Source organism: Cricetulus griseus (genome assembly GCF_003668045.3).
Source record: "Cricetulus griseus strain 17A/GY chromosome 1 unlocalized genomic scaffold, alternate assembly CriGri-PICRH-1.0 chr1_0, whole genome shotgun sequence".
In the NCBI taxonomy this organism is placed as follows: Eukaryota; Metazoa; Chordata; class Mammalia; order Rodentia; family Cricetidae; genus Cricetulus; species Cricetulus griseus.
In genome coordinates this window covers 182,393,502-182,409,530 of record NW_023276806.1, presented here as the reverse complement: position 1 = coordinate 182,409,530, position 16,029 = coordinate 182,393,502, and the positions used below count along the sequence as shown (strand labels likewise).

General features: G+C 37.3%; 1 protein-coding gene across 3 annotated transcripts in view; it reads right to left on the bottom strand.

The window, feature by feature from the left end:
- Positions 1-16,029, bottom strand: part of Dmtf1 (cyclin D binding myb like transcription factor 1) — a 47,067-nt gene that overhangs the window by 1,379 nt on the left and 29,659 nt on the right. For 2 of the 3 annotated variants that reach the window (XM_027393504.2, XM_027393506.1), the window contains 10 exons: positions 12,562-12,719; positions 11,619-11,651; positions 10,717-10,826; positions 9,424-9,652; positions 8,248-8,399; positions 6,747-6,956; positions 4,579-4,664; positions 1,707-1,862; positions 1,004-1,378; positions 134-278 (listed from right to left, as the gene is read on the bottom strand). In XM_027393504.2, the coding sequence (XP_027249305.1) occupies positions 134-278; positions 1,004-1,378; positions 1,707-1,862; positions 4,579-4,664; positions 6,747-6,956; positions 8,248-8,399; positions 9,424-9,652; positions 10,717-10,826; positions 11,619-11,651; positions 12,562-12,719 (1,654 nt within the window). The remainder of the gene's footprint in view (positions 1-133; positions 279-1,003; positions 1,379-1,706; positions 1,863-4,578; positions 4,665-6,746; positions 6,957-8,247; positions 8,400-9,423; positions 9,653-10,716; positions 10,827-11,618; positions 11,652-12,561; positions 12,720-16,029) is intronic. The other variant, XM_027393505.2, reaches the window with a different exon arrangement.

Below are 16,029 nucleotides of genomic sequence, written 5' to 3'. Positions count from 1 at the left end.
ACCAGCATGTAGTATTTAGAGAACAAGAGAACACTGATAGATCAAGACAAGATTAATAAGACTGGATAAAATTGCCTGACCCTCTCCCCCTCCATTTACCAGGCTCATGATTAAGAGTGTTAGTACACAGTACCTGTTAGTGTTGTCAAAGGTAAGACGGATTCAGTGTCTATAACATCGGAAGCCTGGATAAAGCCATGTGGTGAAGGAACAATAAGTATTGTTTCATCATCAATTGTTTGATGAACTTGGTGTACTATGGTGGGAGACTCTAAATCCTAAATATTTAAAAGAAAAAGAAAACAAAGAGGAGAGAGACTTATATTTCCCAAGTACATCCAGGTCTGTTAGTACTTAATAGTCAAATATCCTCCATTTTAAAATTAGAACATAAGGGTTATTAAAACCTTAAAAAGATGGGGGATCTATGAACCTCAATAATCTTATGATGTAATAATATAATGAATATTGATAAAAAGGAACTTAAGCCAACGAATTGTCCTATGTCATTTGTATATAGAGAAAACAATTATGTTACACTGTGGGATATATCTAAAATCTATTATTACCCATACCAAAGGTGATCCAAGAGTGGATGCTAATAAATGCCACTCAGTCTGTTACCTGTGGAGTGGGGACACTTCAGCAAGAAACTATTCTCAGGTACATCCAGCAATAAGAGCTGATACTTTCTGAGTTTGTACTTTGTGAGTCTAAAGAAAAAAGGGTACTAACTAGATCTGTGATTCTCAAACTGGGTGGTTTCAAACCCTGTGGGGTCACATATCAGATATACATTTGATTCATAACAGTAGCAAAATTAGTTATAAAGTAGCAATGAAATAATTTTATGGTTGGGGGTCACCACCACATATGAGGAACTGTATTAAAGGGTTGGAGCATTAGGAAAGGTAAGAACCACTACCCTAGAGAGTCTCTCTCCTTAAAGTACCTGTGAGGCCTAAGGCAAAACCCATAGTCTGCAGTTGTCTACACAGCTTACCTCAGTAACATAAGCACTGGCTAAGTCAGCAGGTGGTTCTTCCTGCTTAAGATCAGTATCGGCAATTTCTTCCTCTGTTCTGACCATAACACTATTCATCAGTTCTGTACTATTCTGGTCACTGAATTTAGAAACATGAGTATTAAATGATGGTTGTATAGTCATCTTAGGCTGAGGAATTTCATCTGGGAAAGTGTCTGCTTCTAGCGCATCTGGAGGCTCAGGAAAATCAGACGAGTGAAGATCACTACCAACTGTCAGTTCTGCTTGGGATACTGAAGAAGCGATGTCTTCTGTAGCCACAGTTTGAATAATTACTCTTGGCGTGTGACACTGCACTGTGACATTGTCACTTGTGTTCAACAGATGCTCTGGCTATAAAATAGTAAAGGAAACTATCAATGACAAAGAACTAGCAGTCTGTCCTTTCATACCTTTAACCTCTGCAACTACTTTTCTCATCACTTTTCTAGAAACTGTGTTTACTCCCCATGGAGTTGCTTCCTCTTGTAAATTCTCTATTTGAATGGATATCCATCTAATAAAAAGGCAATAGTGGAAATTAGGGGTACACCCAGTAAAGAATTAGGTGCAAAATACTGCATTGGGGACAAATGATACCCAGCCCAAACTATATTTCTATCAACTAATCCCAACCTATCATAACGGGCACTCAAAAATGAAGTATAATTATATAACATACGGATAGAGCATGAACAATGATCTGTTCAGGAGAAGCAGGAGCAGCAGCTGCCAGGGTCACTGTGGGACTTGTGGTCAGAGTGAGGGGAAGGCCTTGACTTGAGCTTGTCTGAAGAAGGTAGGTACCTGGAGTACCAGTGGGCTGTAAATGGAAAGACTAAAGAAGAAAAGGAGGTTCAACAGAGGCACAAAAGCCTATGGACTAAGTCTACATCTGTATTGAAGAAAATGGTTGGAATTTAATAGCCAGTGACGTACTTGCCAATCATTAAGGTACAAATGACAAAGGGAACACTCTTCATTATATATACTGTTTCAAAGATCTGAGATGTAATGAATAAAGCATTTATCATGTCTTTTACTCCCATGTATTTCTAGTTCTGGTTTCAATTAAGTATCCACAGAGCAGGTTCACGAGCCACCACGGGCAATGTAGGTACCCAATTCTCAATTACATCTTTAAGACTTTTCTCTGGGGTAAATAAAAACCAGCCAGATGTCTCAGTGGGTTAAGACTCCCAGGCCCCATGAAGTGGAAGGAGAACAAAGTCTTGTAAGTTATCTTTGGACCTCCATCAGCACTAAGCCATATACCAGCCTCCCCTCTGCCCCCACCAATGAGATGTCTCAACAGCAACAATGACAACAATAGTTTAACACCAAATTTTTGAAAAGGCACATTGGCAGTGCTGATTTAATTGAAATGTTTTTATGGATTAGTAAAATGAAGATGTCATTTCAAAAGGTTCTCAGCTAGCAATACATTTATCTTTTGAGGTTTTATAGTGATAGAATTATCCACTAATAGGTTTTAAAACACAGTGTCTTTATGAGCCAGGGTTATCCTAACAAGGTGCAGAGTTAAGTATTTTGTACTTTAGGGAGGGCTGGGTAAGTTTCAGTCTGATATCTTGGCCAAAATACCTTTCCCTGAATACAGGGAAATATCTATGAGATAATATCTATGTTTCATGGAAAGGGCTGGTAGAATTACAAATGATTATTAAAGTGCCTACGACCACTGGGAACTCAGTTTTTCTCTGCTTTCCCCAAAAGTGAAAACCAATCATTTTTCTAAAGGTTAAAAGTGTTTATTACAGCTAGGAATCTACGCTATATATAAACCATATATATAAACATATTTCAAGTGTTTTTATAAACTTAAGTATCTATATATCTCAAGAAAATTGTGTGTATGGGTGTTTTGCCTGCTGTTTGTGCACTCAATATGTGCCTGGTGCCCATAGAAGTCAGAAAAGGGTGCTAAATCCCCTGGAACTTAAGTTACAAGATGGTTGTGAGTCACCATGTAGATGCTGGGAACTGAACTTGGGTCCTTTGGAAGAGCAGCCAGTGCTCATACTGCTGAGCAATGTCTCCAGCACCAGGCTCTTACACGTTGTCGTGACCTCATAAGTAAAAAACCTTTAACACTACCCCCAATATGCCTTTCTCCAAGTAAAAACACACATAAAATAAAATCTGTCGCCATCAGTGTAACATATACTGTACATTCCTATTGTGAAATCACTACAGTCTCAAGTCCAAAGATGGAAATAGAATCTTTACGAACCGTGGGTGATCTTCAAGGGATTTAGCGAAAGGGTATCGACTAAATTATTGTATTCACATATAATTCTTCAAAATAAATCTTGAAGTAATATTCATGCTTATATCTTCTTGATAAAATAGGGACTAATTATGCAATTGCTTTAGGAAGGACATGAACTGGGATTTTTGCTTCTTGAATTTTAATTGCCCATTAAAAAAAAAATAACCCTGTACATTTGTCATGACCCCACCCCATCCCCACCCCCAGGCAACAAATATGTACTTGAATCATATCCAGATGTTTATTTGGAGAATTTTAAATAAGTGAGAACCATAAGATATTTTCTCTCACTTATGGAGCTACATGTAGGTAAATCCATTGGTAAGCTAAAAATGTATTTTTAATATACCCAACTCACTGAAGAATAAGCTAGTACACTGCAGATGAGTGCTTTTTTATCCCAGCAATAGTACAGTTGACTGAAGCTTCAGCCTATGCTATCACCCAGCACAGAAATCACATTGTTAGCACAAAATCCGAAATTGAGCATTCAGGCATGAATTTTGTGTCAACCGATACTTTCATTTATCTAAGATAAATTTCCAGTTAGAATAGTGTCATTGATAATGAGTGTACAGTAGGTACACAGGTGTGCAAATGCATGTGTGGGCTAGAGGGCAACATGGGTGTCTTCCTCAATCTCTCTCCAACCAGTCTTCTCACTGAAAGAGAGCTCACTCATTTGGTTAGACTGGCTGGCCATTAAACCCCCAATGCCACCATTGGCTATAGGTTTGTGTATGCTGCCATGCCCACATTTGGTGCTGAGAATCCAAGGTCCTTGTGCTTATAAAACAAACATTTTACCTCTGAGCCATCTCCCAGCTCATGATAACTGTTTAACATTTTTACACATAACAAGATTTTACAAAACTGTAACCATAAGCACTGGAACTAAACATTTTGTATCTAGTGACTAGTATAAGAGCTTACTCAACATAGTCAATAAATATTACCAATAGCTTATGAAGTGTCTACCATCTTATTATTAACAATCAGTTTGACCTGAGCCTGTACAAATCTATACCACTTACTCATTATTACTGTCATTTTCAGATTATAAAAAAAAAAATGTATTGGTTTATATACACATACAGAAAAAGAATGACAGTGACATAAAGTGGAAGTTCAATTTATGTCTAGTCTACTCACTTGGCCTCAGAATCCTATTTCATCTACTTACACAATAATTCTGTAAGAGATAACTGATCTTCCTTTTGCATAAAGACAGCCAATAACTATTATCTGAAGTATTACTCACTGGAAGAATCTCAAATGTCTGTAGTGTTCCACTGTTTAGTGTTATTGTTTCTGAGTCAACAGAAGCAGCAGGGGAGTCTGTGGAAGCTGTAGCAAGAACAAGGACAATAATAAAATGCTTTGTGAAGTTTCTCCAATGGAATCAGCTTCATGAAGGAAATCTCACACTGAATCATTTGCCTGCAAACCTGGAGTTATAGAATGGACTTATCTGCTGGGATGGCACAAGGATCAGACACACAAACACAACAGCTAACTTCAGCCCAATGCCAGTTGAACCATGCCCACCCATGTTTTTTTATATGGTTGCTTTCGCACTTCATAAAAAGCAATAGTGCCATTGTAAGGATTATAAAACCAAAGACTATCAGAACCATATAATAGGTTTGCTAATAACTCTTGGTGTGTATTTGAAAGTGTTTCAAATGTTAGGAAGCAAGAGGAAAACACCAAGGCTAATATAGAAAGAGAAAAAGAAAGGAACTTAAAATAACAAAACTCAGGTAATTTTAGTAAGCGCCACAGACATGGGCCGGCAGTCTCTTAACATTAGGTATTAGTTCTGGTAACCCTGCCTCTTCCGTGGCTACTGGAAGTGACTTAATTTAAATCAATATTCAGAGATTTTATCTGTCCTTCCTATAGAGTTGTTATGAGGAACAAAAGCAAATTTAAAACCAATATGACAATTTTTTTCAAAGGACCATATTTGATGGGGTGTGACGAGCAAAATCAAGAGACTGGGGTCAGAATGCTAACAATAATGAGTGGGATACAGAACTCTTACTATACTCACAGATCTTGCTGGAAGCAATAAAATACTCTTAAAAAGAGATGGTATGAATGAGTATTATGGTTCCATCTATAAAATATTTGCTGTCAGTGTTATCCTAATGGTAGCTAACATTCTACATGCACAATTTATACTCAATAATAGCACATGTAGGACTAGGAACTTCTGCTACTTTGTAATTCTTAAACTATAAAATAAAAAAAAAAAATAGGAGGGCCAAATAAAGAGTAAGGCATGTCATTAGTTCAAATGTCTCCAAAGCAGCTTTGTTTTGTGGTGCAGGTGATCAAACCCAGGGCTTCACCCATTGAAGGCAAGTGCAATCCCCCTTCAAAGGTACCCTTGATAGTCACTGCATATACAGATATATGATGCTCATAGTATCAATAGGTACCCAGTGTTTCTCAAGGAGGGCATTGTGTGTGTGTGTGTGTGTGTGTGTGTGTGTGTGTGTGTGTGTGTGTCCTAAAGACGGAAAGCACTATTAGCATCTTGTAGATGAGGTCAAGAAACACTGAGCATATTGTTATTTGGAGGGCATCCTACAAAGACTGAGTCAAAAATGCAATGAATAATAAAATGCCCGAGTGCAAACAAGAGAGTGTATACTTGTGGGCAATAATCTTTTCATAGGCAAACAGCATCATTTAGGACCACCACCACCACCAAAAAAAAGGGGGAGGGGGCTAATGGTAAAGGTGGTTCCAAGAGTTGGAACTCATTTCTTTTCTGTCACTTAAATCAAAGAAATGTCAGAAAGGGGAGGAAGGCAAACATGGAGCTGAAGTGGAAAGTCTTTTCTCTCTATTGCTGGGTTACTGAAGTCTTCTAAGCATAAAACCGTGGCAACCGAAGATAACTGAGATTAAAAACACTTCCCCGTAGCAAACTGGCCCTTTTTAAAATACACTATCTCAGACCCACCCTATACTGTTTGTGTTCTAGAGAAATTATAAATGACGTATCACACTGACTACTATTTCTCTGTTTGGTAACTAGTTTTTTAGGAAGTTTTCTACTAAACAGTGATTTCACGTCACATTGAACATTATTTCTCTGCCTGGTAACTAATTTTTTAGGAAGCTTTTTCCTAATCAGTGATTTAGATGCCTATTTAGTTAATTTATATAAAAATCCTTATCCTTAAATTGTAAAATCTAGAAAGATGATTTAGAAATACTTGTAATTGTTAGGTGGCTGAACTTCCTAGTGTTACACATTCAAACTTGTGCAAATGTTCACTGAGTCAAACATAAAATTCCTTAGATCTCCCAATTCATCAATTTCCATCAACACTCTAGAAGACTAAAGGCATTGGAGCCATTAACTAGATCATAAGGCCCACTGGCAAGGAGTCTTGAGGTGCCAACACTTACAGACGTGGGTGATCTGGACTGGAATCTGCAACGCTGCCATGGGGCTTGGAGAGATGGCTGTATTATCTTCCAAGCGGGCGACTCTGATCTGAACATGCTGTACACTGGAATTGCAATTACTGTTTGGAACTCCAGATCCTGATTTATTCTCCAAAAGCACTGGGTTGTTTTTTTGGTTCTCATGTAACTGTTTAAGACCTTTTATTAAGACTGAAGGGAGATGGGTAGACAAAAAGAACATTGACTCTCTGACAGACCACCATCTAAGCATCAAGGGAAGTAGGGTGGGAGGAGGGCAAGGAGGGAAAGTATTTGGAGTAAATATTTGTACACTGCACGTGAGAATAATAAAAATATTCAAACTATAACCTGGCTTTAAATCTTTAGAAACATCCATCATAAAGAGATTAAAAAGGGATTAAAAAAATTTTTTTGGAGATGGGAGTGGTCTTGCTATGTTGCCCAGGTTGGTCTCCAATTGTTGGTCCTAGTGATCCTAGTAACTCCGCCCCTCAAGCAGCCTGGACTTAAGAGACATGTGCCACCATGCCTGCCCAGACTTTAAAAATTAATGAAAGCATACTGTTCTTGCTATCTGAAATATAACAAAATGGAAACTGTGGACATTGTTAAAGACATGGAAATAAAACATCTTCTGTGTCCTAGGGCTTCTGGCAGAACTGTTTAGGAAGACTACTGGTAATGTTAATACATTGTTTCTATTTTTAAATGAACAATGCATTCTTCCACCAATGACTCAAGGGCTACACTTGACTGCCAAACACTAACATGTACTCAAGGTCTTTCTCTGGGTTCCTTACTCTAGATTTTGCTCTTTTTGATGGGTGTGAGGGGATCAGTGTCTCAGTCTGCAGTGATCTGCCTGCCTTTGCAGTACCGGGTTACAGGTGCGAATCATGATGGGCAGCTTTTGCTTTTTCATGATAATCTACACTAATCCTCTGTAACTGGGGATTCAAATCCTCAGCACTGAATTTTTTTGAAAACTTGAAGTTGGAATACCATAAGAGGAGAAATGAGTTTGGTAACCTCAAGCAGAGAGATTGCATAACTTGAGTTAGCACCTAAATGCAAAATAAGGCAATGGAATGACAAATCTTTAAGCAAATTCAGTTTAAGATCCCTGGAAACCCAGAGAGCCTATTTTCTACAATATAGGGTACCAGACTTTTTTTCAAATAACAAACTTAGCTAAGGTAGCTAAAATTATACAACTCATTTTTGAGGAAGGTTTGTTCTTAAATGAAAGCATGTAAGATTTATTCTCTCTTTATAGTTTATGTGAAACAATAAGAACATGTGTAAATGTGTCCTCCCCTTACAGGCTTTGGGAATTACTAATCACATGCATTCTTCTGTAAGGCAGAAAAGACAATGGGGCAGGTTAAGTGAAAATCTGCCAAAATAGCCTTTACTTGAGGCAAAGAACTTCTAACCACTAACTTTTTAGGAATAATACTGTAAGCAAGTAGTACATTACCGGGAAACGAGACATCCTTGTGGTTTGCAATTTGCCTTTTGATGGTCCACCATTTACTTCGAAGCCACTGTGGTGAACGGACACTGCTCCATCCCTCAGCTAAAAGATCCCAGTTTATGTCATTTTCATCAGCTACATCAAGCTCTGCTATCCTACAGATTACAAAATAAATCTATTAGATCTTAAATTTATTTACAAACCCCTTCTTAGTACAGGTGATAGATAAGACCAGCAATCAAGAGAATGCTAAGTTATGACAATGAGGTACTATTGTTAAAGCAAAAGTACTCCAGCCGCACAAATGAGTGTAGAGCTAAGAAATGCGAAAGGGCAACCAAGGTACTATAAATGGGTAGAAGCAGACGAAGTACTGCGAAGGAAAGGGAGCAGCTAGAAATAACAACCACATGAAGGATAAGTTTAACTATACATATAGTGTTGTAATGTTTAGTTTGTTTTTCTGGGTTTTCAAGATAGGGTTTCAGTGTAGCCCTGGATGTCTTGGAACTCACTCTGCAGACCAGGGTATCTATCCTGAATTCACAGAGATCTGTCTGCCTCTGCCTCCCAAATGCTGGGATTGCGATTAAACGTTAAAACTACGACCTCCCAGCTATAGTTTGTTTTTTTAAATAAGTTATTTCTTGGCTCTACGTTTTCCCATTTATAAAGCAACTAAACATGTTTAGAAATTCATCATATGTAAATGACTTCATTGAGAAAAAAACTTATCCTCCAGTCACCCCCACCAAGTGTCTTAAAGATGTTTTTTGAATTTGTATGAGGCAGAAGTGCTTACTTTGGATCTAGCTTGACGGGTGTGTGTGGCCACTAGACTAGGTCCTCATTGCCAACTTTAGCACAGTACCCACGGACTGAAGAGACCCTTACTCTACTACATTCCCATTGGCTAGGGCTGGGGCACACTGGTGGGATGATGGGAAAGCTCCACCACTACTGCCTAAATCTCTATATCTTCAATCTGGTACTTTGCTTGAGCACTACATCAATCAGAAAGGAACAAACAGTTCCACAAAAGTACTCAGGGTCTTAAACATGGCTCTCCATAGAAAGGCTGCTTTTCATTAGGCATTCAAGGAAATCAAGAGGAAAGTCCATCAAGACTTCTATAGAAATGAAGCAGGCTTTTGTTGCTAAAAGACTTGGGACACAAACCTTAGGATGAGATTGATTTCATCTTCCTTGGTCCATTCTGTACCCCCACTCTGTTTCCAGTTCAAGTAGTTGAGCCACTTAGAACGGCATTGCTTTTCTGAGCGGGTACCCACTCTTTCAGCTACAGCTGCCCAAGACACGCCCTGTGTGACGATGTCACCTGGCTCCGTGCTTGTTAATTCATGAACCACCTCTGCAAGTCTCTTCTCCTCTTCTTCTGTCCATTTCCCTGAGAAGGTAATCATCCAGACACATTGTTATATTCTTGACCATCACAGGATCCAGCTCTGTATGCCCAAGTTCAATGCAAGGGATGAGCTTCTGGGTGATCAGTTAATTTTGCAACAACACTCAGCATGTACTCACTAGTGCACAGAAGCTCTGGAGCTTCATCTAAAGCTTCTGCTTCATTCCTTAAGCTAGCCACACCAAAGAATGAGTAACAACAGTTGGTGAAATTTCATGTTTTTGCTGTCTTACTTACTGGTAACAACATCAGGGAGGCAGAAGATATATTCTTGATTTTACTTTAATTAGGTAAGGGGTAAAGAAAAAGACCATTTAGAATCTGAAGTTAAACAAGAATTTTCTTTTTATAATTAAAAGACTGAACATGGATTATGGACCCTACAGGAACATTAAGACCAAAGTAGAACTATGAGAGCATTTGTTCTAACCTCTGTTTTACAGAGGAATTAAGGTTTAGAAAACTGAGACAATGGCGGAGAGTTTCTATATACCACTGTTTAATTAGAAACTGGCTCAATACTGACACTTATCATCAGTGTATCTGTATATATTAACAAGTATATGCAGTCTGGCCAAAACACTGAAACACTAATAATCACTAACTTATTGATGAAAAAATATGACTCAAGTTGGAGATTCACAAAAATATATCCCAACCTATGAAACACAGACAGGTTCTTCCTGCTCGGGGACTTCCCTGTGCCTGAAGTTGTCACAAACATAGGCTGTTATTCTAAGTTTAGTTAGATGGGCTTACATCAAAATTTATTTCTGTATGTCTTAAAAAGCAATGCTTTCCTAAGTGGAGCACCTCTGAACTGATACAAAACTGCAGCACAATTGTCTGAAAATGAAGTGTCACTATGTCCTTGTTATTAATGTTCAGTGTCACTAGATTTGAAAGCACAAAATCCAGTTGCTATATCTGTTAAACTGGAAGAAAAACCAAAAAAGACTAGGAAATGATTGTTGAAATGAAGATGAATGGCACACAGTATCTGCCAAGTGACCAGGGAAGTTCCCACAGCCCAGCACTCACAGTACCTGTGTTGCAGGTGTCCTTCATCAGTCGGCAGCGGTCTTTGACAGAAGAGGCACTTCTTCCTAGGGCCGCCCCTATAGTTGCCCAGTCATTGCCATGCTTTATCCGGAGCCTAGAACAAGAGTCTGCCAATCAGCATTTGGTTCAACTGTTTTCTCCCTTTTAATTTCATCACTTATTCTTCATTCTTCTTCTTCCCTTTTGACTGGTTTGGAAGTTGTGGGCAGCAATACTTTTGAGAGCCAAAGTTTGAAAGTGTGGCCTTTTATTGGGGTCCACAGTTGTCTGTGGGTGAAAAAAAACAGGCAGCAATTGCCCTTTTCCTGGGTCAGAGAAGAAATAGATAACTTGGATATGTGTTCAAAAAAGACCAAATTTCCCCTCAGGTTATTGACACAAATCCCAGGCAAGCCCCAGAGTTTTTCCTTTCGAGCATATTCCTAACAAGTCTTCTTTAGACATCTAAGAAGTAAGTCCAACAGATCTTCATGAAGAGGATCTACTTCCAATCTTCAGATATACACAGCCTGTCACACTGTATCCATGGCTGTAGCTCAATGAAGCAACATAAGCTTCTGGAGAGCCAATAGCCCTTATCAGGTAGTGCCTCTAATACTGGTAATAAGACCCTAAATGTAGTGTACAGGCCACTGAAAACACCATTTTAATTTCTCTTGGAATCCCTGTCAGTGGTCTCATCAAATACCTGATGACTGACAAAGGATACTAATTTGTCTACTATGGGCATAGCTAATATACAACTTCTAACAGAAATTCATGCTTTTAACAACTTGATGAAATCATAGCAGTCTGCCAAAAAGCTCAAAATTTTGGATTTTAAGAATTAAAAATAATATAAAAAGCCAAATAATTACAATCAATGAAAACAAAACTGAGAACTTACTCTTTGAGCTTCTCAATTTCTTCAGGGGTGTATCTAGAAATTCAGAACAACAGAAAAGAAATTAATTAAATATAGAATGCTAAAAATATTACCAAAACCCAGTTTTATTTAGAGTATGGATAATATTTGTAAACTGTTTTAAAGTAACTTCTTAAAAGTTAAAATAGATGCTTCTACATTCAGATAAAAACACTTTTATCTGAATATTATATAAGGCTGTCCACTTTTTAACTAGTTGTACTACATGGAAGATTTTTGAAAGTTAGTCAAGTCATTCATTCTTGAGTCAAAAAATTGTTTTTGCCCACCCTCATAAAACATTAAGTTGATTCCCTTCAGGTTTCAAGTGTATTCTCACTGGTAACCTTCTGGCAGGACTGAGGAAAACCAGCACTGGGAGCTCAATAGGTTGATCAGGTTATACTAATGCCACCTAAAATCCCAGTGACAAATGTATCAGTCATATCACAGAATCATTCCATTGAACAATTCTGATACCTTTCCATAAATGCTTGCTTTAGCAGAAATCTATTCATCATTGCTAGCCAAGTGTTTTTCTACTCTAGTTTTATTTAAAAAATAACTGACATCACTAACCTGGTATACTATATTCCCAAATCAAACAGGAAACAAATACTATCAATGAATCTGGAGTCCTTTTAACACTTACTTCCCACATCTTTAACCAGACCAATTTTTAATTTCTACAAAGCAAACTATGACATTATAAACCCAATCAAGTTAATCTAAGTAAGGTACTTCCAATTTCTAATTTCTAATTGAGTCCTTATTATGAGGTTTCACCACATACTAGCACTTTTAAGATAAAATTTTCAATAATGATTCACAGCTGCCTCCACTTCAGGAATGAAGTCTAAAAAAATGGCACTTCCTCAACTCTGTCCCCAGTTACAGGAAACGTCAGCATTGCAGGCTTTCATACTTTCCCACATGGTTCCTGTCGTCATACATGCGCAGCACTCTTCTGTAAACGGCAAACAAAGGTCGGTTCAGCCCCCATGCTATAGTCCTGTAGAAATCTTTTCTTTCGTCTTTCGACATCTCAAAGATGATCTCTGTAGCATCTTTTATTCCGCGTGCCTAAATGGGTTACATTTCATTGATTTAGGGATTTCTGATACAATGCATGTGGACATACTGTGCTTTTTAAATTAGTTTTAATGTTCAAGGTCAACAATGACATTCAGAGAAAAGACTCTATTGTTAGTAAGTCAAACTTTAAATAAACTTCAAAATATTGCAAGAGTTATTCAAGTGATACTTCAGGGCGCCAAAAATAAACTATCCAATTCAAACAACTCAATTTTGGTTTAAATTTTTAAGTGTCTGTTTAAATTTTACTTAAAATTTTATAAGGAACTAAAAATAAACATGAAATGAAGAAAATCAAAAGAGCAAAATTAATCACTAGCAATCAAATACACTGAAAGATAAGTTTAAAAGCTTGTTCTTTGAAAGGATCAGTTAGGAATAAATTTTGAAATGACACATTTCTGGCAAAAATAAGGTACAAATACTAGAGAGAAAAAAAATGTGACCTACGTAGAGACACTACAGAGATTGAACAACAAATGAGTATTATGAACAATTTTATAAGGTCTAAATTTACATAAAGTGACCAAACTCTGAAAAATAGTCAACTTACCAAAATGGATTCTGGAAAAGATAGAAAATCAGAGACATAAACCAAAAAATTAAAAAAAAAATCTGTTACTATTAATCTTACCATAATGAAAATGCCGATCCAACTGATACTATGAATAAACACTACCAAACATTTAAGAGAAAATATCTGTGGTGATAATTTCTGATTTTATTAGGCTAACATAAACTCAATAACAAAACCCAATGAGGAAAATTTCAGAAAATAATTTGGGTCAAGGCTTAAAGCTTACTCATTATCAAAGGCCCTGAAGCCCCACTGTTCAGTCAGAACCGAGAGACGCAGACACACAGAAAGTGTAGACCATCCTGGTCTAGGTTTCACAACAATCATTACTGGTGACTGATATCAACACATTTACAGAAAATGTCAAGTTTCAAAATATGGAGAAAATACTCATAAATGATAAGACTTGTACTGAATCAGGGTTAGCTATAGACCTGATAAAGGAATATGTCAGAAATACATACTTGAAAAGAATTATTTGTAGAGATTGTCATGTATATAGATAGCTTATAGATAGCTGAAAGGTTGAGGGAAAAAAAACAAAGAAGCACTGTGTCAAGTTGCCAAATATCAAATCAATAAATAGACATTTGCATTTCTATACAAAAAATATTACAATTCTTACAAAAGGAGTCAGTATAATTCTAATAAAAAGTTCTATAAGGATTTCATTCTCTACAAACTAAGTTTTTAACAGAAGAGGGCTAAAAATAGCCAAGACATTCGGGAAGGGGCATGCCCATTCAGGCTAGCATTAAACTGGTACAGATAAGGTAGTAACAGAAAGATAAGCTAGAAGGAACTTAGGTAAAGAGATATTCATACTGTACAAAATGCTGGGGCAATCGTCATCCACACATAAAAAGAATTGAAGCCCTGTTTCACATTAGTTGAGGATAAGTGGGATTAAATGTAAATTTATGAAACATGAACAGGACAATAAATAAGAATAGGTTCATACCTATGAGATGTTATCTTACACAAGCTTGCAAAATCAAGTTTAACTGAAAACAATGATATTGGAATTAAGAATGTCCATTAAATGTTTTTCAAAGAGAAGAAAAAGGCAGCTCCTAAATTTTGACAAGGTATCTGTAAGGAACGACCAATTAACTTTTAATATATACATCAAATAGTATGAACAAAAAACAAAAACAAAAGCAAAATGTGTAGAAAACACAAAGAGGAATTTAGAAACTACACAGTGGTCAATAAGCATCTACAATGATTTTACTTGAAAATCAACAGCATAAATCTAAAAAGAATGAAAATAAGCAATTCCTGTGTAATGAGCAATCTGAAATATATTTGCACAGTAAATACAGTGAAGCAAGTCAATAGCAAAAATCACAATACTGAGCAAGAGAAACAATTTATGAAATACCATCTTTTTAATATAAATGTCAAAACCAAGTCTTTCAAAAAGTTTAGAATCTTTTCTAACTCATTCATTCGAGTTTCAGAATTACAGGCAATTAAGCACAGGTAAATCCAAGCTAAATGCAAGCACTAATATGCTTGGCACTGTGGGACAGCATGAATTGAGCACGTTTACCCTTTTCATTTTTGCTTGTGGCAGTTGCTTTCATTTATCATTTTGCTCAATATATGGACTGACAACCAATGAGAATGCTCTGTTTAAAAGTGGCTCCTCAGCATAAGACCAAGAATTAATAAGCAAATTATCTCTTCCCCTTCCCAAGACTGAAGCATCCTTTCAACATAGCCTATTCCTGCCAATCCTACCATTAGTCTCCAAATGACCTAAAACCAAAACTCTTAAGTAATTCCAACTCTTCCTTAACCAGGACTTGGAGTACTTGCCTATTTGCTTTCTCCTGCCCTTCCGAGTTCCTGAATTCCCACCTAGTCTGCTGTACCCTTTTGCAGCTCTCAAATCTTAGGACCACTGAAATGGAGGGATCCTTGGAGCTTGTCTACTCAAATCTGCTAGGCAAGAAACCTTCCTCATTTCCCAAATCTGATGTTTCTTACCATGTTTTACTGCCATATCTAGATGTTTTCTGACCACCCATGTCAACCCCCACCAGGTGAGCATTTCATCAGTCTGTTATACCCCCAGCTCCTCAATGTATGTGACCAGTGGACAACTTCATTCTCAAAATCTATTGACTTCTTGTTTCTTCAAAACAGACTAGGCAAAAACAATTTTGTTCCTCATTTGTAGAGAACTTATAATAAAGAATGGAGTTTTTTTTTTTTTTTTTTAAGCTTACAGTTTGCAAAGCTTACCTTAAAAAACTGCATTTAAAGTTCAGCTTAGGAATATAAATGTGGTAGGCAACAATGTATTTATATATGTCAAACGATGCTAATAGCTAAAGAGGGCTGGCTGCTATCCCAAGCAATGATAACAATCTAGACCTCAAAGCTGACTTTTGCTCCAACTCAGAGGAAGGTAGCAAGGCTCTGCAGAGGATTCTGTAAGCAGAGTATGGGTCTCCACCTCCAATCTAACTAAGCTACCAGCTTTTCCTTAAAGTTTATTACTTCCCATTTTCTGTACAATAAAGGTCTACTTATTTGACCTGCACTTTATGCCAGTTGTCCCAAGGCTACTTATCTCCTTTCCAGTTAAAGGGTTAATGTTACGTGCTGGGTTGCCCGAAATCATAGTACCACAAAGGCTGAAGGAGGAGGAGTGCCATAAGTCTAAAGCCAGGACTACTCAGTGAGTTTCAGGCTAACCCAGGCTACAAA